The 24,875-nt window shown below is 38.7% G+C and overlaps 1 protein-coding gene across 9 annotated transcripts in view; it reads right to left on the reverse strand.

The window, feature by feature from the left end:
• Positions 1 to 24,875, reverse strand: part of Slc8a1 (solute carrier family 8 member A1) — a 265,639-nt gene that overhangs the window by 50,605 nt on the left and 190,159 nt on the right. For 2 of the 9 annotated variants that reach the window (XM_035445539.1, XM_035445532.1), the window contains exons 2-6: positions 10,099 to 10,205; positions 6,801 to 6,821; positions 6,358 to 6,375; positions 6,237 to 6,251; positions 2,371 to 2,439 (exon numbers count right to left, since the gene is read on the reverse strand). In XM_035445539.1, the coding sequence (XP_035301430.1) occupies positions 2,371 to 2,439; positions 6,237 to 6,251; positions 6,358 to 6,375; positions 6,801 to 6,821; positions 10,099 to 10,205 (230 nt within the window). Of the gene's footprint in view, positions 1 to 2,370; positions 2,440 to 6,236; positions 6,252 to 6,357; positions 6,376 to 6,800; positions 6,822 to 9,477; positions 9,582 to 10,098; positions 10,206 to 24,875 lie in introns of all 9 variants that reach the window. The other 7 variants (XM_035445533.1, XM_035445536.1, XM_035445535.1 and 4 more) reach the window with 7 other exon arrangements.

A 24,875-nucleotide genomic window follows, 5' to 3' on the forward strand; every position in this document is an offset into this window, starting at 1 on the left:
GATTTAGTAAATACCATTCAATTCCTTAATATTTGTCATGTACTAAACATGAACAGTTTCATATGGCTTCTGAATTATTTTAAATTGTCTTTACATACAAATACCTGTATGTCTTAGCACTCTTTTGATTGTCTTTACTTTGATTGTGTTTAGTACAGGTTATCGAATGCCAAAACATTACTCAAGTACTTGTTAGGAGATTCTTCAAGTTACCTTAGTAAGATTTTTTCAACTTTTTTTTTTTAAATAAAAGGACCATCCATTATTTAAACACATGGTATTGTCCTCTTAGAATATGTCAGCACAGACACAGTCCTCCCCTTTCTTCAGCTATCTTCCAGAAACTTCTGGTGTAGTGGGAGGAAAAGGCACATAAGTGAAAAACTAGAATCAGTGTGGAGATGCCTGAAGGACCTTTGTGGGAAGAATTTTTTGCCTATGCGAGTCATGGAAAGCATCGGGTCAGAGGATTCACTTGAAACTATCTTTGAAGCATGTAGAGAGCTTGCCGGGTGAATATGATGGTAAGGATGACTAGGAGATGTAGAAGTGAACAATCATATTTCAGGCATGGTGGGCACATCATTGTGGAAAGGTCAGGGCTATTTTCATTTGATGAGTATTATGTAAATCTAAGAGACAGTTACTGTTACTTGTACTTGAGAGGTGACAAGTGGATAAATCTTATGGCTGATCTACAATGGTACTGATATATTAGCGGTTACAGTGTAGAGTTTTGATGAATAGAGTTTAGTCTATTTCCCCCTTACTGTTCTCCTTAGGTGTGCCTTTTGTTAGATAGGGAAATGGTTCAACAGCATTTTCACACTCAATTACTTTGTTTCTTTCTCTCTTTGAACAAATAGGTCAAAAACAGATTATTTTTATTGTAGCCTAGGTCACTTTATTGCCTTATGTATTCAGAGTGAGAACATGATGGAGTTTTGGTTCTACTTCTTAGAGCAGATTAATTTTCTCTGTGCCCAACTCTGGGTCACATTGTCTCTCTTTTTATGTACATATGCATAGTTGTAAAGGTCACCAGTTTAATTGTGGCATTGTATGAGGATATACAAAGTTACAGTCTTGACCATTGTATATAAGATGTACAATGTTGCAATCTTGACCATTGTATATAAGATATACAATGTTGCAATCTTGACCATTGTATACAGGACATACAATGTTGCAATCTTGACCATTGTATACAGGATATACAATGTTGCAATCTTGACCATTGTATACAGGATATACAATGTTGCAATCTTGACCATTGTCTATAGGATATACAATGTTGCAATCTTGACCACTATATATAGGATATACAACGTTACAATCTTGACCCACCAAAACAATGTAGAGACCCTGTACATTATCAGCAACCATGGCTAAAAGCCAGTGCAGTGAGGACAGAGAATTTCTGGGATAAAATAACCAGAGTGCACTCTTTGTTCTTTATAGTGATCGGCTATTATAAACAACAATAAAAAGCATTTGTTTTAGGTGTGTAAATTCTGGAAACAGATGAATGATGTAAAGCTGCTTACAATGCTTCCTGGTTGAAGCCAGATCTTGAAGCAGAATCGTGGTGACAAAGGGGTGAGAGTGGGATATCACTTTCAGAGGATCTTGTCACTCACATGGCTAGTTCAACACTTTGTTCAGAACTATAAGCACAGGCCACTTGACAATGTTTCTGCTCCAGCTGGCCTCTCAGATTAGAACCCAGGAAGGTTTCTATTTTTAGTCTCTTGAGGAGTACTGTGAGAAAAATCTGTAATTGGAGCTTAAATTTATGACTGTTGAGTGGAGGTATGATTTGTGAGGGTGAGGGCGACCCATCGGGTTACGGTAGAAGTACTTCCACTACTGAGATCAGTGATCGGCAGCAGAAATGACTGAAGGAGGAGGTACTACTGTCCTCAGCTATAGACTCCCTGCTAGGAGCTGACTAGTAAGCTGTAAAACCACAGTAAATCCAGGAGAACTATGTGACCCTTGGGTTGTCCTGCCAACATTTCTTTGTTTCCTTGTATAGCAGGAAAGGAAACACAATTGTTTGGTTTTGCACTTTTTTTTAAAGAATTATCTTTGCACTAGATGAAAAGCTTACATGTAAAAGAAATATTTGTAAGAAATCTAAAACATACAAAAATCTGTGATAAAGAAGGCATTGGATCAGCCTTTCTATAGGTTCATACTATCTCTCCATACTGCCTTTGAGTTTTTATCATTCATGGTATCCCAGCTGTCAGAGAAGTCACTTGTCCATCAGCAATATTTCAGAAGGCCCAGGGACTGACATGTATGGTACTAATAAGGAGTATACCTGAAAGCTGTGGTTTTCAAGGACCACAGGGAAACGAGTACCTGAAATGCTGATTACAGTGGAGGGAAGCGGATGATCTCTAGCATGAACCTTCCTGAAGACAGGTTGGCCTAGCAAAAGGACAGGCAGAAAATCAGCAGAATGGATCACATTGCTTCACATTCTCAGTGGCATTTGAAGTTAGTAAGCTAAAAACAGCACCCAAATGCACACACTGCAAGCCACGTTAGTGCGGGCGGTTATAGTTCACCCCCTGTAGGCCACAAGGAGGAGTTCTGGTGGTTACCAATAGAGATTACCACGCACAAATGGGGGCAAATGTTCCATAAGCCAAACCAAATCATGCTTGAGTAAGTTTGATGGATGTGATAATGAACCTCTTTCCTTGTGGTAAGAGGTAGAATCAGTCTAGCAAGTGTTTGAAATGGATGAGCCAGGTCCTTCAATTACTGATTCCAGAGGCATCATAAAACAACAGAAAGCACTTGGTGTAATGACATGTGTGCTAATTTTTGAAGCCCACTAGTGGCATCTATAGCCCTTAGTAGGCTCTCTGTTCTGTTTTCTACATATAAAATGCAAGTCATATCTACTCATTTATGTCATGGGTTTCTTTGAAGGTTGGGAAATATAAAAGCCCCGTGAAGGTGCTCACTACATCCATTTCCTGTGCAGACTGGAAAGTGTCATATATACTTCCATGGAATAAGGACAAGTCATTATCAGCCAACAGTTTCCATTAACCAGGACTTAGGATTTCATTGAACTTCTCATTCAGGTGGTTGCCAGGCCTGCCTGCTCTTTTCATCTACAAAGGTCTACTGAGAATTAAACTGAGAATCCTGAGACTTGGACTCAGGGCTGGCTCTCTGCCACTTGTTTTCCATTTAAATATGGACTGCTTCTTGGAAATGCAGTTTTCTCGGTTGTAAAATGAGGCAAACTTTGACAGAGGGGCTTTGTCCATCTAACCCATACATTGGCATGGTGGAAGTGTTCTCAATCTCAGTCAGGATTCTCAGAGACTGGCCGTTGAAATCGACATGCACATTAAGTCTGTTACAAGACAACAGAATGAATGACTGGAAGGGCAACATTAAAGAAATATATTGAGTGTCATGTAATTTTAGGGAGAGCTATAGCTGTTATGTCTTAGAAGTTTTAGGGGAACCAAATACACCTTTCCAGATTTAGCCAGGAGACTGAATTTGATTGAAAAATATCTCTACGCATTCTAAACTTCCCTTACAGACATTTTTCCTTTATGTTTCCTTTGATTACCATTCATAATGATTTTTTTAAATAAGATGTAGTTGTTCTTTAGACTGATAAAGAGTTCAATGTATACTATAAAGATGAAAGGAGAAGGACATGGTTTGTACTATTGGACCTGACAAATGACAGGGTGAGTGGTAGGACAATCATCAAAGGGCCTTTTACACAGAGTCTGAAAGGTGGCTGTCACTATCTTGGATGAGTGGTTTGGGGTAGATTAATCTTTTTAAAACTTTTTTCTTCCTGTAAGTGAGCACAATAAAGTCCAAAGGAATGGTGATAAAATGGTATTCATTATAAACTCTAATGAGTTATAATGTTATTATAAAATCATCAGGTCAGGGGGTAGTGAGATCATAGATTCAAACATAGGCCTTTCAGTGAGACAAGGTCTAGAACAGCAGGTGAAGTTATGCAAATTTCAAAGACACCTCCAGCATTCAACGTCTGTTATTAACAAGGTTTCTAAAATATTGGTGTATTGGTGTGAGGGTGTGGACACAATGGATTTTTCTTTGTAGTTTGCATATATACTGTTTCCAAATTCCACATTCATAATCATCCCTGCAAGTCCATGTAAAACCTGCAGGCTAAGTCCAAAGGCTACATTAATTCTTCTCTTCTTCCTTATAGCTCAAAGTTTTGACTTCAAAGCCCCACTGTGACTTCAAAGAGAAATCTTTAGGCCTTATAGCTGCTGTTCACTGTACAGACCTAAGTTTCAGAAGTTTCCTTAGAGGCATCAGTAGGAACTGGACCCTGGGATTTCTGGTTTTATGGGAGAAGGAGGATATGAAGTTACACAGTATCCATCTAAGTAACAATTAGGCTAATGTAGAAATATGCAAAGAGTCCTGGAATAGTCTCCCATTCTAATGCACTGACTTCTATATTGGGAGATATCAAGGATGAAGAGACTTCTAATTTTGTTAAGTTTCAGTCATTGGGGGACCCAATGAGCTACTCATATCATAGAAACTTTCTGAGAAAGTGATTGTATCATGTCAGGTGCAGGATACAAATGGCTAAAGCCGGAGATGTTGACATGGGGGTTATGGGAAACTATATGGGAAAGATTTGTAAGAAAGGAAAAATGAGGATCCTGCTAACTGAGGTACTAAAAGGGAGGGTGGTTCAAGTGGCATGAAAAGAAAGCCTTAGAAATGAAACTCTCCCCTCACATATATAATGCAGGATGGTCAAAGACATAGATGCACTCTTTAAAAGGTACTCCAGACTGAAACTATGTAAAGTCTCACCAGCTTGCATAGAATGAAAGCAAGGGCCACACAGTAAGCTATTTCCAGAGATTATGGTTGACTTTTGAAAGATAATCCACAAAGCCATGAAGGTTGGCTTCCGCTCTCTTACCCTGATAGAATTAGAGTATTTGCAAGATGACATCAGTGATCTCAGATGTTGCAATGGCAATATACATATATTCCTGTACTTAGATGCATGGACAAGCCCAGGAAAATCTGACTTAGGAGATGCTTGGCTGGTTTGGATTCAGGAATTTCTGTAAGAAGACTACCCTATTTAATATTTTAAGTTTTTCTAATTTCTATGTCTGTGAGCAGCTACGAGACATTCTGTCATTTACTTCTGTGTCTAGAGATGAGTTGGGAGCAGCCATCCATATAGAACTGCAGCTCTTCTATACAGAATTGCCATATAGAGAAAGGTCCACTCTGGGCAGAATCACCTTGGTACTCACTGTCCATGAGTTAATACTAACAGTGGCTGATGCAAACCTCCATGCCTATCGCAGTGTTTTCATGACCAGAATTTTGGTACTATTTCCTTCTAAATGTGTTTTTTTCTCTTGGATTAGTATTTGCATGTTATATCAGAAATTTTTGGTGCTTGCCTAACATATTGAAAAAGGCCACCTAATAAGTGGGTTACCAGAAACATTTTCAACCTGCAGCTTCAGACAAGTTAGGGCCATTATTGGGTAGTCACCTTCCTCTCTAAATCTACAGAAATTATCATGAAAAGGTGAGAAGGTTTGCAGGGTCAAAAGATGCTGCAATGAGGAATGATTTCCACCTGTGCACAAGGAGCTAGCTTTAGAGATGGTAGAAATGTGAAATTAAAGACTTCAAGCCTTCTCACTGGGATCTTGAATGCTTACATAGCATTTTGCAGTGCACCTCATGCAGCAGAAATAGCTCTTGTTATGGTGCTCTTAGCACTAAAGCAAAGTGCCCAAAGAAGGGCTTGGATCATTATCTTCTCCTAATGTGGCATTATCTACTTTGGGGATTCTGATGATCCTTGGCCATGAAGCTTGTGTAGTTGTCATGGCCACCATCTGAGGCCAGCTATCTTCTTTTTCTTACACTGGAACACTGTTCAGCATCTATCAGAGTACATTTCAAATTCTCAGTGCTCTGTGGGCACCCATAGATTAGTATCAAAATATGAATAGTTGAGACTCTCTCTGGGAGTTTTCTTACAAATAAATAGTACACACACAGGTTGTTGTTAATTTGTAAAAGTGTTAATGTGTAAAGATATTAATGTGTAAAATAAACAAGAGGATAGCATGGGCCACAGTTAAATATTAATTCAGGTTACATTTGTCTTGGTATTTAGGCTATTTGGGCAAAAATAGGAACTTTCTTACCATACAGGCATTTTCCTTAATTAAAAAGAAATAAAACAAGAAAAATATTTTTAAAAATGTAATATATTGACAGTGACAGTAAAAGTATACTTAGGTAGTATTAGAGTTGAAAATTTCATACCTGTTAATGTGAAGCCACCTAAAAAAGAAAAAAAAGAAAAGAAATGTCATAATTTAATTTATATTACAAATAAGAATTACTAGTGACATAAGATGCTTGATAGCCCACCAGAGTTATGAAAACTTGCCAGATTTATAACTAAAAGGAATATGAAAAGTCCAGTCATAACTGAACATTTCTTTTAAGATTATGCAATTTACTGCACAATTGCAAATTCTTGTAGATACCCGAGGAATCACTGGCCCTTTAGAGCTTATATATACAACTAAATTTAAAATGCGATATGAATGATCTGGCTTCAACTACAATGAGGCCAATAGTCTTAAATGAAAATCTGGCCAAACCACAGATAGAGATAATAATCATGAGTTATGGTATCATCCCAGAGAAGTAGAAAATAACCTATAAAAATGGAAAGGAAATGCAAGAAATGAAATGCTTACCAAGCTCATTCAATAACAGGGCTGTGAAGGAAACAGACAGAGACAAACACAGAATAAGAGACCAAATGAATAATGAAAGAGGAATATTAGCAGAAAGAAATCCAGGCAGTTCTTAAAAGAGTAGGGAAACCATTGCTTATATTAAAAAAGTGCATCCTAAGGGGATGCATCGGTGGGGACATTTCCAAATAAATGACCCTAACAGGAATATTTCTGTGTGATTGAAAAAACATTCACCTTATATATCTCTGTGTATCTCATATTTCTCCCACAGTTGTTTACAAAATATTATGTGAATATTGGGGAAGGTAGTCTTTAACTGGGTTTGGGGATGGGCTTCTCATAATGAATATTGTCTGAGAGCTAATAAATCAAATTCTTGGAAGTCTTTAACAACTAATGACCTCAGCTATCTTCCATGAGAACATGTAAAAGTCCCTAGAAAAATCCATTAGCTTACCACCTGGAAGGAGATTTTAGCTCAGGTAAAGTTCTCTCTGCATATTTTATTTGGAAGATATTTTGACTCCCCCAAAATTGCCTATGCTGGTTAAATTCTCAAATCCTAAGAGGCCCTAAATTGACATTTATTTGTGTGTCTTTATCAGTAATGTCTACATGTTAACAGGCTAACCAGAAGACTTTCTGGTGGATATATAACTCCAGAGAAAGTGTCAGGGTGAGGGATGCGGGGCAGTCTACAATGTAGCTTTTTAGATTGTATTCTTTAATACAATTGGGACCATAACACTTTATTTTAATGAAAGTCAACCTGCTTACCAATTCCAATTAAAGGCCTCCTGGGTTGTCTGCTGGAATATTACCAGTGCTTGTTTTCAGCCCAGTTTTCCCTGTACCGTGGTCTTGGAATTAGAGCCTCGGTAACCGAAATCAGTAAGTTTACTTATACTGAGAAGAATTCATTTGGCCAGTATGAAATGGGAGAATGCCATTAAGGAATTTTAATTTGCTTCTATATGAGGGCATATTTTACTAAAGCAACAGTCGAAAGAGCTGCATCCAAGGTGACACTCCTCCTTGAGATAAAAGACAGCTCTTTGGAGGAACTCACTCAGAAGTAAATGTTTCTTCCTGTATGCTAACAAGACATCTTTGATCCCATCTTTGTAACACATATTTTTGATGTCTCTTCTCTTTCTGTTTACTGACTATAGGTTCTTCATAAGCAAATTATATTAAAATGAGTCCCAAGTGTTCCTTTCTCCATCACTCCTGTTGCTATTTTGAACTTAAATCAAGTGCGTTAGGAAAAAAAAAATTTTTTTCTCAGATGGGCTCTGAGGTCAGTGAGTTCTCATAATGTGAGAGTCTATTTCCCCAAAATGCCAAGTCCACATATGATTTGGCCATATATATTGCATTTTTTGCCCTACATTTAAAAACCACAATAAAATTCTCCTTATTCCTTGTGAAGTAGAATCTCTTATAAAGTAGGGAAGAATTAGAGAACAGAATTGACTTCTCCTTGCAAGTGTTTCCTAAAACTGTGAGAATCAACAGAATCCAATTATAAAATTCTCAAAGAATTAACAAAAAATGGCATTTAAAAATCTAGTTATAAGAATAGCACTGCTCAGCTTTTCTTGTTACCATTCATATTAAAATTGTGTTAATTCTGTAAGTATCAAAAGATTTTAGAACATGGGTAGGATTAGTGTACATCAGGGTTAAATGTTTACAAGGGCCTGTGCCCTTCAGCTACTGAAACTGACCCCATACATATGACTGTGGTTTCATATGTATGGTACCTTATTTGTTAGAGTTTATTATTATTATTATTATTATTATTATTATTATTATTAATGTAGCTCAGGCTGCCCTTGAACTTTCAGTCTTACTACTTTGATCTCCCAAGTGCTGGAATCACAGGTGTGTGCCATCATGTCTAGCTGTTTGGTGTCCTCTAAAGGATATATTTGACGATATGGAAAATACCAAGTAAGTACATTAGCTTCTTGACAGCAACGGTCATAAGGCTCCTTGTTCTTATTAATAACTTTTTAAAAAAATCAGGACTGAACAGATTGGCACATACCTCTCAGTACTTTGGAGGTAGAGGCAGGAGGATCAAGAGTTCCAGGTCATCCTCAGCTACATAGTGAGTTCAAAAGCCAGACTCAGCTTCAGGAGACCCTGTCTCAAAAACACAAAAAGACAACAAAACAAAACAAAACCCTCCCCAAACCTTAGATTCTCTAAGCAACCTGATTACTGAATTTTCTGTAATTTCTTATAAATTGCTGTTAGGTCCATGCACTCTTCATCTACTATGAACTTTTAGGTGGGTTTTCTTTTCCTTCTACTTCCATCGACAAGGAGTGAACCTTTATGACCACGTCCTTATGTGGTTCTGAGGCAGTGAAAAGTAGAGCATCTTCTCTTATCTCCTCATTACTGAATTACAGAAATTCTTCCAGTATTTGTTAATATTTAGCAAATTCTGGTTGCAATCTAATTTAGTCAACCCTTCCTAAAAATAATGGCCATTGCTTGGCAAGCCCATTAGGGAATGGAGATGAACCAGCTATGCTTCAAAGGCAATGGAATTTAGTGCTGGAAGCCAAGGAAGAGGAGAGAGTTAAGTGTGAGAGTAGGGAGACACAGAGAGGGAGAAGAGTATAGTTTCTCGCCAGTATGTCTTTGTACACTCTCACACCTTTCATTCCTCTTCTTATCCATTTTGGTTCCTCAAGCACAAGGGAGAAACTGCAATCTTTCTCATATTCCTCACGATCAAATATTCTAATGGTAATGATCTTCCTGTGGGGACACAAGACAAAGGCAAAACAAATGGTTGGAGTCACACGCTCATGCTCTAGATGTCCACCAAGCTGAATGTCATTGTGATGTTACGGAGGGAGAACTGGCAGCACATGACCTTCAGGCATATGTAAAAGGGCATCTTGGGCACTCTTCGCTGGTCTCCACTGAGGTTTCTGGGTTAACAGATCGCTTGCATAAATCTGCCTGCTTCTTCCACAATTACCAATTAGGATGACAGAATTTGAGTATTGCATAGCATCTGTGCCAATTTCCCCAGCTATGGAGGCTTGATTGATTGTGCCCAAAATTAACTTTCAGACCTGCATGGTGCACAGTGGCCGTGACTGGCTGATGTGGCTGCAGTTCTGGCTCATTGCAGTCAGAGTGAGAGCTATGCCCTGTTACATAGTGGAGGCATGTGTGCATTGTAAGTCATGTCGTGAAGAATGCAGGCATCCAGGGAGGCACAGGCCAGCAGAAGCTGTTGGACTCAGCCCTGGAGCAGCTTCCCCACCTTTCTTCTCACTCATCTCCACCAGACGGGGTTCTCCAATCTCAATGAAGAAGGTCTTGTTTTTCTCATACTCCTCATCATCAATTACCTTGACTGCAATTGTTTTGCTGAAACAAAGAAGAATAGAAATTGACGAACAGGGAAGAGGCAGGCATGCAAAGGAACATAGGCAAGAGGAAGGCAAGGTTAGAGAAGCCACTGAAAACATAGTTCCTTGCCCAGGGCCACAGAATTAACTTGGACAAGTACTGTTCTCAATATTAATAAGTTTGTCATCAGTATGAGAAAGAAAAGCAGAAAAACAGATTATAGTAAGTAAAGAAAAATTCTTATTAAAGGATTGGACTCCTGTGTTGTCTTAGCTGTGTCCTGCAATTCATTGCTTTAGAACAAATTAATGAAGTACAATAGGTCCAATGAGAAGCTTCAGAGGGTAAAGGCACTTGACACCCAGACTGATGACTTAAGTTTTGTCCATGGAAACCACCTGCTAGTAGGAGAGAACTGACTTCAGCAAGTTGTCCTCCAGCCCTCACTCATGTGCCATGGCAGATACACCCCCATATATGTATGCACAACACATACCCATATCCTTCCCACCTACACAATAAATAGGTAAAGGGAATAAAAACACAATAAAATATTAGCAGAGATATTATTCAAAGTGGTAGGTAATTTTTCCTGTCTCTGTTTTTATTTTATTCCCAAGCACAATATTTAAGATTATTTTGTTGAGTTTATAATAGAATTGCATAATTTTCCCTCTTACCTTTCCTCCCTCCAGACTCTTCCATATACCTCTCATTACTTTAAAAAATCATGGCTTCTTTTTCCATTAACTGTTGTGATAATATATTATATATTATATACATGTGTATGTATTGTATTATATTATATACAATATATATTCCTAAATACAGAAAGACAACCTGCTCAGTCTGTATAATGTTACTTGCATATATAACTTTTCAAGGATGATCATTTGGTATTGGACAACCAACTGGTGTGTTCCCAAGCATAATATTTTTATTATTACTTTTTATTTTGATTAACACAACATATGTCTGAAAGCATTATAGAAGAGAATGAAAACTCTTCTCTCTTTCTACCTAGTGTCATATAATCTAACTTACTTAAGTTCCTTGGAAGCTGTTCTTGTTTTGTTTGCATTTCTAAAGATAGAAATTATTTCATACAGCTGTTTCAAAAGTGTGGTGGCAGTAGAGGGGACAACTGCTGAAGTAATTATTTTGATCCGGTGCCAAGCTGAATTTCAACTTTAATCAAGCTATGTCATTTACATTTCTTTTCAACTTCATAAATACTTTGTGGTGTTTTCATGGAGAATTCTTCTTCAGTCCATCCTCCAGTAATGTTTGCCCTATGGTCCTATGGCTGTGAACAATTGATGAATAGACAGGACAAATGCAAATCTAAACTCCAGTAATGATACCAGACATAACTCTTGATGGATCTGAAAATAGATCATTCTAAAATTATCTTTTAACTAACAAAGCTCAGGTGTGGTGTATATTACAATTTATCCAGAGCCTCCTAAATATTGATTTAACAAGATTTTCAAAGTAACATTAACTGAGACAATATCTGATTAGAGTTTTGAAATAATAGCATAGACAAAGTTTTAGTGACATGGAGATCTTTTAATTTTGGTAACATTTTCTGAGACTTTTAGAAAAAGATGGGTCCATTATCATGTTTTTAGTTCATTGATGAAATCTGCCAAGTTTCACTGAGACACCAGCTTTCTAATGAGCATCTGTCTTTTTATCCTGACATGAAGAAAGCAGGAAAAAATTCTCCATGTTTCCCAGTCCCATATTGTCCTTTCCTTCCCTGGCTACCGAACATGTATGATACTGACATCCCTATTTCCCTCTCCTGAGAAGCCAGGGCTCATGGGTGTGCCTTTTATTTGTGTTCCCAAGACTGCAGCAGGTGAATAGTTAGACATGGATAATGCAAAAACAATTTCTTTCAGAGCAGATATTTATAAAACTATCAAGAGTATGACAAAGCCCAACTATATGTATAAACAACTGCTACATAATTGTTAGGCATTTTTTCTGGATTTCACCTATCCTCCCCCCCCCCCGTGTGTGTGTGTGTGTGTGTGTGTGTGTGTGTATTAAAAATCAACTGATCAACTGGTCTGACTAACTTGGGATCTTTAGTTGTTAATTTACACCTGCAAAATACAAAATACTTTAAGAAGCCCAAGAGGACATATATGAAACATGTTTGGAGCTGTACATTCTATTTGAAAACTACAAAGTATCTGCTATTTTAAGTTAGATCAAATTTACCATTTAAAACATGACCAAAAGTTTTCTTTATTTTTTGTTAACAAAACATATTCTCTTTAGATATTAATTTCTACTTCACATTCTTGCAGTCTTAAACTGGGATGGCTCATCTGCCCCAAAACAAGCAATGTCATGAGAACAGGCAAGGAAGTGTGAAAGAAACCAAAAGTTCCAGGTTAGCTATTGTCCTTAGGAATGATTGTCCCAACATTCATTGTGAAGGCCCTTCATGGTAGGGAACACCAAACTGAAAAGCCCCCATGGTAACATGTCAGGTTGCAATGTTCTTGATTTTTATTATATGGCTCATATAATATTGCCAGCCCACAGAGCATCGCCGATACTGTTGAACTAAAGAAGTAAAGGAGGCCTTGTTCATATGGTTGCAGTAGCCTTTCTAGTGAGTCAGTGTCTATCCACTGATTTTATTCCCAAGGGACACTATACCAACTTATTCAGTACCCCAAATCACCCACTGACATCTTATTTCCTATCACCCCAGAATGTCATTATTATTCCTCTACCATCATTTGCTAGTTAGCCTTAACTGTCAACTTGATACAACCTAGAACCAGCTAGAAATAGAGTTTCAATGGAGGAATCTCCCAGATCAGGTTGAACTGTGGGGGATTGTCTTGGTTGTTAATTATGGTGGAAAGACCCATCTTCAATGTGTTTGTACCATGTCATGGACTGGGTACTGAACTATGTAACATAAGTGAAAGGTAGCTGACAGCAAGTGAGCAGGTAGCATGGGTGTATTTGTCTCTCTCTGTTCTTGACTGTGAGTGTGATGTGACTAGCTGCTGAAATCCCTGCCTCAAATTCACTGCAATAATGGGCTGTAGCTTGAAATTCGAAGGTAAGAACAGACCCTTCCTTCCCTATGTTGCTTTTACTCAGGGTACTTCATCACAGTAACAGAAATGAAACTAGAGCACATTATAATAGCTTTATTTTCTATACCCCAAGACAATAGCTACAATAGCCCATAAAACTGGTTTCCAATTTATCACTGGAGCATCTGTATTCATCAGGATCAGGATTCTTTGGAAATCTTTGAGCATTTGGTAGTTGTCATATGAAAAAAATTAAAAATGAAGAATCGAAATATATGCATATATGTCTTTTTAAAGACGTCCAGGATAGACAGCATTTGCATAACAGCATATCATTTCAAAATCATTAGAGAACAGAATCAATAGTGCCCTTGGCAAAGAAGCCATTAAATTATATATTGATTTAGCTTCTCTAGCACAGTAAAGCTATTAATAGGAAATGTGATTATTAAAGGCTGCTTCAGTCGATCTAAAGTAGCAGGATGAAGTCAGCCCTGAGTTAATTCTCTAAAGCAAGATAGACAAAGTCATGAACATCACTTGCTATGTTCACCTTTTACTTCAGAACACAAGGTAGCAATGGTGAAATTAACCAAAGTAATTTTCAAAGGGAAACGTCAAGAGAAACACAAGATTCAATTGTCTTCTCAATTTGTGGAGCCCAAGTGGAACCCAACTCTTGAAGATCAAGCTGCCAACTCATCCACCACATTGTATGCTGCAGGAACTGAGGCTGGTTGGTGCAGAGTTCAGCTAGACTGGATAATCACTAGGAGCATGCTTTTGCTTCTCAGGATTTAGCAGTAGAAATGGACTCTCAAGGACTTCAGGGTCACAAAGTCTCCCAGTTTGTCCCATTGCTGCACCAAAATCCAATTATAGGGACTCTGTCTCATGGAGATCATGGATGCATACTGGGATTTCTGTGTAGTGGCATCTTGCTTGGCCAGTGAACTTGTAGTAGTGGCCACACCCTTTAGGTGTGGTTTCAGGTGCAGACTTGACCCTTTTAAGGTAGAGGAGCTGCAGGCTCCGTGCTCTCTTAGGTTGTGGAGAGCATCAGAAGGGCAGAGACTGCATCTTATGGAACAGGAAGCCTTGGCTGTTATTTACTCTAATCTGTGTAAGTCCTTCCCTAATAAACACTTATTTATCATTTGTCTTGGGTCTGGCGAACTCATTTAAAACTCAGCCTTCATTTATGCTCTGTTCACTCATAGAAGGCTGTCAGTAAGTCTTATTTCTTTCAGTGGACAGGTTGACAAAAATAAGACTGAAAGAGTTGAGTGAGCATAGTCCTTTAAGTAGGCACAACTCGTCCATAATTGTACAGATGAGGAACAAATAGAAAAACAAGTGCCCGGCTGTTTGCCACAACCATGATTGTTCTAAAGACAGCCAAGAGAGCTCACTTGATTGTTTCCATTCTTAACTACAAAAATCACATTTTATAGAAATGAGTAAGACGCTTGCAAACCTTATGATATCATTAAAATATTTCTCAATGGTACCAAGGCATTTATAGAAGCTATTTTCATTTCATTTCTAAAGATTCAGGTAAGAAAGGAGTTATTTAGTGGAAAAATCCTTCTGATCTTGGTGGCACCTTTCATGTACATACACCAAGCCAATGAGATTTTCTCAGTCTCTCTTATTTGATGGGTCTCAAAGGACTCAACTCCTTCAAACAGACTACCAAGGAGTCTGGTGGTGAGTCACTGATGAAGGAAAGAAAGTCATTCTTTATTAGTGGTGGCTGAAACAAGAACATCTCTTTACAATATATTTTACTCTTCATTAAGTTAGAGAGTGGTACTGTTATCTTCTTTCTTTTTAAAAATTAATTTAAATATAACTTTGTCTTTGTGTGGTTTAATTTCCTAGGTCCACCTTTGGGGTTAGAAGAGGATGGCAAGTAAAAGATGAGGCTGGGGCTTAGAGAGGAGGGATTCCTTTCCAGATTCTCACATAGAAGGTTTCAATGAAAACATCACATATTTGGATGCTTCCATCGCTCCCCCTTAAGGTTTACCCTCATTCAGGCATACTCAAAGGTGAGTAGAATCCAGCATTTTTTAAAATCCATAGTCTTCCTGACATTCTTACTATGTACTACAGAGGAAATTAGGCTTAAAGAAGTAGTGGCATTCAACATTAACTGTTTATTTCCTGAAGTGGCTTCAAACTCCTTTGAGTTACATAACCTACTTCCAGCCACCAGGTCTCATAGACAACTATTCAGTATATTTATGACCATACTAAATGATGGAGGTCATTATTTTAGATTAAATGCAGATTTATTATTTTATCTTTACACTCACCTCTTATATGAACAAAGATATATTTTTATTTCTATTTTTGAAAGGAATGCAGGACATGGCATAGTCTATGATGGCTGGCTTGCAATCTTTGAAAAGGTAAAGCTCTAATTGGAAAATGTTATATAAGCACATGGGGCTTTAACAAAACTGAGGACTGAGTAGCTGGACAGTAAGCTCAGCCTCATTGAGTGCCACCTGATAAGAACTGGATAATTTCAGGTCCACTCCAGAACACCAAAATTAGTATCTACATTTGAACATTCCTACACATGTCCAAGAAGCCATGATAAGAAGACCAATGGACTGTTAAACTGGTTAATATATTAAGAGGTCGATTAAATTTGAGTTTGTTACAGATCTTTCTGCATGTCAGAATCACCTTGAGGCATCACAAACTATGAACCTCTGGTTTCATTCCAGATAAGCTAAACAAAACTCTTCAGTACAAACATAATTTTAAAAGACCTTTCAGATGATTCTAACATTTTATCAGGGTTGGTAACTAGCTAATGGCCCACCAGAATGTGTCCTCATGTCTAAAAGACTGCATTGGAGAAAGCAGGTATTGATATTACCTGCCATCATTGGCTTGGTGTTAGTCTGTGCCTTTGATTTCAGGAGCACACTTTTTACGAATTGGGCACATATGGAATGGACAGGATTGTGAGAAAGTCCCAGACAAAACAAAACCTTAGATCTCATGATCAATCTGGGTTGAAACACGACATAGTGTTGGAATTATCTTTCACTGAATTCTATAGTGTACTCAGGAGTTGTCTTGACTCTCACGAAAGATGTCTTTTGTCTCAGCAGGCAACCTTCATAACACAGATGAGAAAATTCCTTTAGCATCCAGGCAGCCTCACTTACACTCATGCAGGATCATTTCCCTCTCAACAACAGATTGGAACACTGTGATATGTTTCATGCAACAGTGGTTGCCACAGAGTAAAAACTAAGGTGTCACATCAAAGAAGGTACTGTCTCCTCTCTCTTCCTGGTTCTCTAGAAAGCCTTTGAGTCTTTCGAGGAAGAGACCACATGGGTGGAACTGGGATGTAACACACATGAGCACTGTACTTTCAGACTTAGAAGTGTCCCAGGACTGACCACAAAGATCCCTGCAGCTTCTCTAGTCACAAAGTAATGTACATATCTTCAGCAAGTGAAAGCTGATCAAAAGCACACACGAAGGAGTCTACAGGAGAGAATCTCACAACTCAAAAGGACAAGTAGACTGAGCACCAAGAGGGGAAGAATCCAAATAGGTATCTCACTAAAGAAGATAAAGAAATGGCCTATAAATGCGTGATTAGCCACCAGGGAAATGCAAGTCCAACCTGCACTGAGATACCAACTCTCACCGGGATGGATGTGATGAAAATGATAACATGTTAAGTGAGAATGTGGAGAAATTACGATCTTCATCAATTACTAGTAGAAATGCAAAGTAGTAGAGTGAACAAAGTCCTCAGGCGTTTAAAAAGAGAGTTGCCATAGGACCAACAATTCCACTTATAGGTATGAAGCAAAGAAAAACAAACTGGAAACAAGACAAGAATTTATCAACCAATGGATGAATAAACAAAACTGGATCTATTTACAAAACAGACTATTACTTGGCAATGTAAAGGAAGGAAGTACTGATATATACTCTGGCATAGAAAAACTTTAGAAGAGTATATTCAGTGGAAGAAGCAAGGCAACCAAGATTATATGCTGTATAATCACACACACACACACACACACACACACACACACACACACACACACACACACACACACCACACTCCAGGATGGACATATCCAGATACAGCAAATATATCAGAAGAATTTCTTTAGATTGCTAAAACCTAATGGGTAGGTATAGGGTTTTACTTCATAGATAAACTTTCTGAATTTGATATCAGATGCAAATTCTGAGGACATACCAAATCTGCTGAATTGTGTATTTCTTTCTTTCTTTTTTCCTAAATATTTCTTTCTGTAGCTTCCACACGTGAAAAAGTTCCAGTCTTCTTCTTCTTCTTCTTCTTCTTCTTCTTCTTCTTCTTCTTCTTCTTCTTCTTCTTCTTCTTCTTCTTCTTCTTCTTTCCTCCTTCCCCCCTCCCTCCCTCCCTCCCCCTCCCTCTCTCTCTCTCTCTTGCGACAGTGGTATCTGAGGTTAACCTCAAAGAGCCAGTGTCAGGGAAAATAAAAACCTGCAAATTTTACAACGTATCAGTTTTCACAAAAGGCTGCTTCCTTGGGAGAGAAAGTGTCAGAATGTTCAGAGCTTTCAGCAAAGGCTGCAATTCTGAGAGTATTGCCAAGAAGATGCTGGGGTGCAGTGTTCCAGACAGGGCAAGCCTTTTACATCAAAGCTAAATACTTTCTCTGTGTCTGTCAGCTCCACTTCCCCTCAGCGCAGAGCTCTCAGCCTCCTTACAGAAAGCTTACTGCTTCCTTCAGCATCAAGGGGTGCCCGCCTTCTTTGACATGCTAAGTATTTCTGGTGTCTGTTACCTCAGGCCTGGCTTCCAGGGCTTATTTCCTTCCCCAGGAGTTTAAAGTATTATGAAAATGCCAGAAGCAGCCTCCCCTCACAACATTTGTTTAGTAAGGAAAGAGCTCTAATGGCAGGTTAGCTCTTGAATAGATATTGGCCATTTTTCCTTGTGTGATCTAAACCGACTCTCCCTTCTTATAAACATTCCAGATATGAATATGTTGCTATTCGCATACTCTCTATTAATATTCTTACATTACTGCTGGGAAGCTAGGGAGAAACTTTAGGCATGGATTCACCACGGAATTTGTTTAATATCCCACACTAAGATGGTGACAGGAAAAGCATCCCGACGTCATCTGTTTATTCTTTTGAAATGGTGAGAACATGTAAAAGACACTCATATGATTGGGTTCCTCACTTAGTTCTAGAACTTCTGGTTAGGACAACTGGGTGGACTCTACCTGGCTTCTCTCTAAACATCAAAGTTATAATTTATTGAATGAGATTAATGTACCTCACACAGGGGCAATTATGATATGTTTGCAGTACTGTAGTTATCAGATAATGAGTATCACTGTTCACAAGGTTTGGATGATGGAGTGCCACAGGTTATTAAAGATCAGATGGTATAGTACATGCAAAGATATTTTGTAAAAGGCAATAAATCTTAGGCTTTTGCTATTATTGCTGAAAAGTATGGGGGTGGTGGGGCTGAGGCTCAGGGGTATAGCAGTTGCCTAGCTGGAAAGTAGTGGCAAATTTTTATAGTTCTTCTTTGCATGTTTGTCCAAAATGGTGGGGATTGATGTCAGGTAACATCAAATGAAGTAGGAGGTGGTCCCCACAAACCCGCTCTCAACTCCAGCTCTGTACCACACCCTGTATATTGAGATAGACAAAGAAGCAAGGAACACAATGTCAATGTCACCACGCTTAGCTTCAGAGTTCCAGCTCTGCCAGGGGTCACCATTCACCACCAGCTGCATGTCATAGAGTCTGCAGGCCCCCTTCCTGGAGCTCCTTCTGTGAAACAGAGCCTGCCAAATAGTAATGTTGCCAGTCCTCTGAAGATGAGAGTTCCTGAAGTAGCTGAATCAAAGTAATTCTCCAGAAGGACTGTCATCTGCACCCCGATCTCTTTGCCTTGTTAAATGGTAATTGAAATCATTTCTTCAGACACAGGAAGGCACAGAAACAGCTAAAATCCTGCTGCCTCAGAGAGACCAAGGGAATGTCCAAGAATACTGGAGTGACAATTTTCCAGAATAACTTGCCTTGTTTTATTTTCCTCTGATCACTTTTTAAATGGAATCGCAAATTTTGGATTTTTTTAAAATTTTTTAAAATCCAAAATAGTAGCAAAGATAATTTATCTTTGATTTCTTGATTCTTTAGCTCTCAATTGTAAACTTTAGTCTCAGAAGATATAGCTGACATTGTGGCTCATGACTGTAATCACAGTAATCTGGAGGTGGAGGCAGGAAAATGGAATTAGGTGCCAGCATGGGCTACATGGCCAATGGCAGGCCAGGTTGGGCTACAACATAAAACCTTGGCTCTAAGACAAAGGAAACAAAATGCAAACAAATGGTAACAACCAAAATCCCCTGAAAACATGGAAGCAAACCGAGAAAGTAAAAAAATTACCCTTTTTGAAACAAACAAACAAAAATAAAAAGGAGAACCTATGAACTATCTTTCCTTCCCTGGAAGATAGAGTTGATGATTTGAAGAGATGCTGCAGGAATACAGGATACTGCTCCAGTAACTAGTGTGCCAAGCATTCTAATACCTACTATCTACCTAATAGCTACTAAAGTTCTGATCTAATTTGACAGCATATCAACAAAACTACATGAGCAAAGTCTATTAAGAAAAAGAGACAATGGTATCCTGTAGACTGTCCATAACTTTATGATATTTACATATAAACTTGATGATTACCTCACTCAAATAAAGTCAATGAATATCATTCTTAAGGGGAGCAAGTATATAAGGAGCCACGGATTGTTATTAAAGCTCTCATGCTGAGACAGTTGTCCATTCAGTGAAAAATGAAATGGGTCAAGAATCAGATATAATGGCTGGCTACGATGATTAAAATTTGTCCAAATAGACCTTGGTTTATGTTCACTGTTTAACAACATTTGTATTGTGGGATCTATGAGAGAGGCATACTTTTACCACAATGATGAAGGACTCTCAGCATCTTAAAATATATTCATGGGCCAGGGATGTAACTTAATGATAGAGTGTCTATCTTAGCATGTGCAAAGTTCTGGCTTCACACTTCAGTAACTTCCCCTGCTCCTCGACACAGTATTCCCTGATTTGTTCTCAACACTACATGTATTTCTGAAACATGACATTGTTAACTCTACTTGAAACTAGCATCTCCAGAAAACATGATTTCAACATTAAGAATGAATACCTGCAACCCTAGAGCTTGGAAGGCTGAGGAGAAGGATTGAGAGCTTGAAGCTAGCTATTGCAACACGATAAGATTCTCGGAGTGCAGAAAAAGAATGAAGGGACAAGGAACACCTTTTCTATGCTGAATAGTACATTCTTAGGTTCAAAGCTTAGAAACCATTATCTGCCCCTTAATTTCAATTTGCAATTGTCTTCTGTGGGGGTAGGCCACTAGATCGAGAGGTGAAGAGGCAGTAGGGGTGACAGAAAGCTTTGTAGGTGACCCACAAGCACAAACAAAGACAGCCCTCCAGGAGGCAGATTTCAGTGAATCAGCTCAACTTTATTCAAGAGCATAAGGAATATATAAGACTGGCGAGCCTGAGGACAACCCTAATTTGCTTTAAGTGGCATGGTCCTATCACAAAGCCCTTAGCACAAGTCTTAGTTATCTTATGTGCAGCAAAGGAGTCTTCAAACAGGGATCAGTCTTTCAGGACCAAGGACAGTCTCCAGATAAGGGTAGGTAGAGGCAGGAAGTTCTGCTGGAGGGAGGGAGCCCCATATTGCCAAGCTTTTGAGATAGGCTGCCAGGCCATGGGGAGACCATAACCTCTACCAGTCAACAAAAATCTTCCAACAGCCTTCTATAAGAAGCTACAATAAAACGAAATTGATAAGACTGCGGGCAAGGAAGGCTCCTTCCCCAAGCTTTCTCAAAAACCCTCCTACACTGGCATTAGACTTTTCCCAGAGATTATTTCTGTCTTTAGACCTCATTTCTTTTTTCACGTGTTTCTTTTTGCTTAAAATAGAGAGTTTCTGGGGAGAACAATGGAAGGGATGCAGTGTTGGAATGTTGTGGGTCAGCGCAGGAATATGTTGAAATTATCTCCGTTGGAAAAGGAGCCTGCTTTGGGATTGTCGGGAGATTAGCAAGACTTTATTAGGTGTTGAGATTTGCATTCTTTTTTCTTTTGTTTCCTCCCCTGCCATCTTCACAGCCACAACACATACAGCAGCAAACCTATCTCTCTGCATGTGTTCACAACAAACACTTTCTTGAATATACCTAGAATAAGCCAGTAAGTAGTGAATTGGTACTGATGTTTAGACCTCATATTTCTGTTCTATGACTTTGTGTGTGTCCATCCACATGTGTACAAAGTCATGGCCACACATGTATAAAATGCATGTGGAGGTCAGATGACAAGCTCCAGTGCTGTTTCTCAGTGTTGTCTACATTTTCTGAGACAAGGTTCTTCATTGGCCTGAATGTTTGCAGATAGGTGAAGCAGGCTGGCCTATCTGCGGTGATGCACTGCACTCTTCTTCAATAGTGCTGAGATTGCAAGTGTGCACTGACATGCCCAGCCTTTCCTCATGGTTGTTCTTGGGATGGAACTCAGATCCTTGTGTTGCAAGACAGGTGCTTTTCCAACTGAGCAATCTCCTCCCAGCTCTGTGCTTAATATCTGATTGCTACCTTACATTAAATTAATCTTTCCATATTTCTGTTTCTAGGTTACATTAAAAAACACATCTGGATTTTATTTCTGTAATTTGTGGTGGATACCCATTGCTTATGAAAATTAGGTAGCTGAAATATTGACTAGCAAACAAGGTGTGAAGTTGGAAGGACAGGTGGACTTAGGCTTTTCTTATGGCAAAGGAGTCTTCTAAGAAGTTCCTAGGTGAGTGTAAATTGTTCTGATGTTATTTTTCCCATGAGTAATTAATAATAATAATAATAATAATAATAATAATAATAATAATGTCAATGAGATATGACTCAGAGCGCCTCTGCATTATTGGCAAGGCAAAAGGATTTAAGAAGCCTTTTCAGGAGCAAGACTCTGGTGGCTGAATTCTTGCTTTCCATTTCCTGCCTGTACTTACATTAGTTCTCTACTCTTAAGGCTCCAGCTCCTGTGCTATGAGATGAACACAATAATAGCATTTATTGTATTATACACTGGGCCAGTACCTTTTAGGTATCACAATATTATGACCCTGGATGACATTGTGTCCAGTGAAGAACTGGGCCTTTTGCAATAGGACGGTCTGTGGTCTCATGCAAATGACTTCATCTATGCCTTGATTTCCTCACAACTCTCTCACCATATGGCTGTAAGAGGGTCCAGTGAGAAAAGCAGAAGGGACTGGGTATGTTGCAAGTGCTTATGAAGCTACAGAGAGCAAAGTGCTAAGGGAACAGACTAAGCATTTTAGGAAAGTTACATCCCTAATATCAGTCAATGAGAGTCATGATTGTTTTCTTAAATCAGATATTCAGCATACACTATATTTCCATGAAAATCTAAAAACAAAACAAAATAAAAACTAATCTTGTACTCGAGAGACTCCCATCCTTGTTTATGTAAAACACCTTAAGCTGCCAGTGAGCCCCAGTCTGAATCCTTAGGTTTGGACTCCCAACATTCTTTCTCACTGAACACAGTAACAACAATGTGGACCACTTCGGGATAATGTGTGGTTTACTTTAAGCATTTCCTGTCTTATCTAGATTAAGTAACTGCTCAATGTTAAGAATTAAAAAAAAATTAGTAACATCCTGAGCATCACTAATGATAACTTATGCTGGAGAGGATGTGGAGAAAGGGTTAGGGTTAGTTGTTGTCATCCTTGTAGATCTCTGGACATTTCCCTAGTGACTGATTTCTCTTTAAACCTATACTGGCTCCCTCTCTGATAGTATCTCTAAAAACAACTCTGAGATACCATCTTACTCCAGTCAGAATGGCTAAAATCAAAAACACCAATGATAAGTTATGCTGGAGAAGATGTGGAGAAAGGAGAACACTCCTCCACTGCTGGAGGGAGTGCAAACTTGTACAGCCACTTTGGAAATCAGTATGGTAAATCCTCAGGAAAATTGGAATCAGTCTACCACAAGATCCAGCAATTCCACTCTTAGGCATATACCCCAAGAAGCACATTCATACAACAAGGGCATCTGTTCAACAATGTTCATAGCAGCAACTGGAAGAAACCTAGGTGCCCCATAACTGAAGAATGGATACAGAAAATATGATACATTTACACAATGGAGTACTACTCAGTGGAAAAAAAAAACATGGAATCTTGAAATTCACAGGCAAATGGATGGAACTAGAAAAAACCATTCTGAGCGAGGTAACCTAGTTACAAAAAGGCAAACATGGTATGTACTCCCTCATATGTGGATTTTAGACATAGAGTGTAGGATTACCAGCCTACAATCTACACTGCCAGAGAAGCTAGGAAACAAGGAAGACCCTAAGAGATACATACATGGTCCCCTGGAGAAGGGGAAAGGGACAAGATCTCCTGAGCAACATGGGAGCACGGGAGGAAGGGAGAGGGAACTAGGAGAATGAGAAAGGAAGAAGAGGAGTGGTGGGAAGGACATGAGGGAACAGGAAGTTTGAGTTGGGGGAAGAACAGAAGAGAGCAAGATAAGAGATACAATAATAGAGGGAGACATTATAGGTTTAAAAAGAAATCAGGCACTAGGGAAATATCTGGAGATCTACAAAGATGACACCAACTAACAATCTAAGCAACAGAGGAGAGGCTACCTTAAACGGTACACTTTGCCTTTCTAAATGCTTCATTTTCTTGTCTAGAAGAAAAGAAAAATCCCCCAGTCCTTTTCATGGAAAAGTCTCTGTTCATCCCTCATTACAGAGAGGTGCAAATAGAAATTTAATGAAATCAGCCAGTATCTCAAAACTAGGGGCTTCCAGAACCCATGTTAAAATTTATCTCCAGACTCTGTCTAGCTCCATGTCAGGTATCTGATTACTTTGTCGTTTTACCCCAGGTTTTTCCTCTCTGGATACTGGAGGCCAGTTTACCACTATTCATAGCAAACCTTTGCTGAGTCTCTCCTCTTTTAAAAAATTAAGTACAAGCTGATGCTAACTTCAGAAGGAAGCACAGTTTGGTTGTTTCGTTGGTTCTGTAACTCACTGCTTTTTCCACATTGTCTATCATTTTGAGGGACACTTCATAAATTTAATGACTTACATAGTGGAACTTTGGTTCCTTTAGTATGGACAGCTATATTGAATGATAGCCTAGACAGTATTTGATCTCCAAACAGATGCACAATATCTATAGACACAGCAATGAAGAGCCAAGAAAAGTGATAAATCCTCAAAACCAAGCCACATGTTCTTGGGATCCCTACATCCTAGCATATGTTCTGTGTATTGTTCTCTTCTTTCCTTGACCAGGGTCCCAGTGTGTCAACCCCTTCCAACCACTAAACAGGAAACCAGATGACAATCTATTTGCGGTAGTAGGAGTGGTTACTGATTGTATATTTGTATATATGTGACTGTGTGTGACATGTAGAAAGCAGTTTTCTATTTTTAAAAGGGAC

Source organism: Cricetulus griseus, chromosome 5 (genome assembly GCF_003668045.3).
Source record: "Cricetulus griseus strain 17A/GY chromosome 5, alternate assembly CriGri-PICRH-1.0, whole genome shotgun sequence".
NCBI lineage: Eukaryota > Metazoa > Chordata > Mammalia > Rodentia > Cricetidae > Cricetulus > Cricetulus griseus.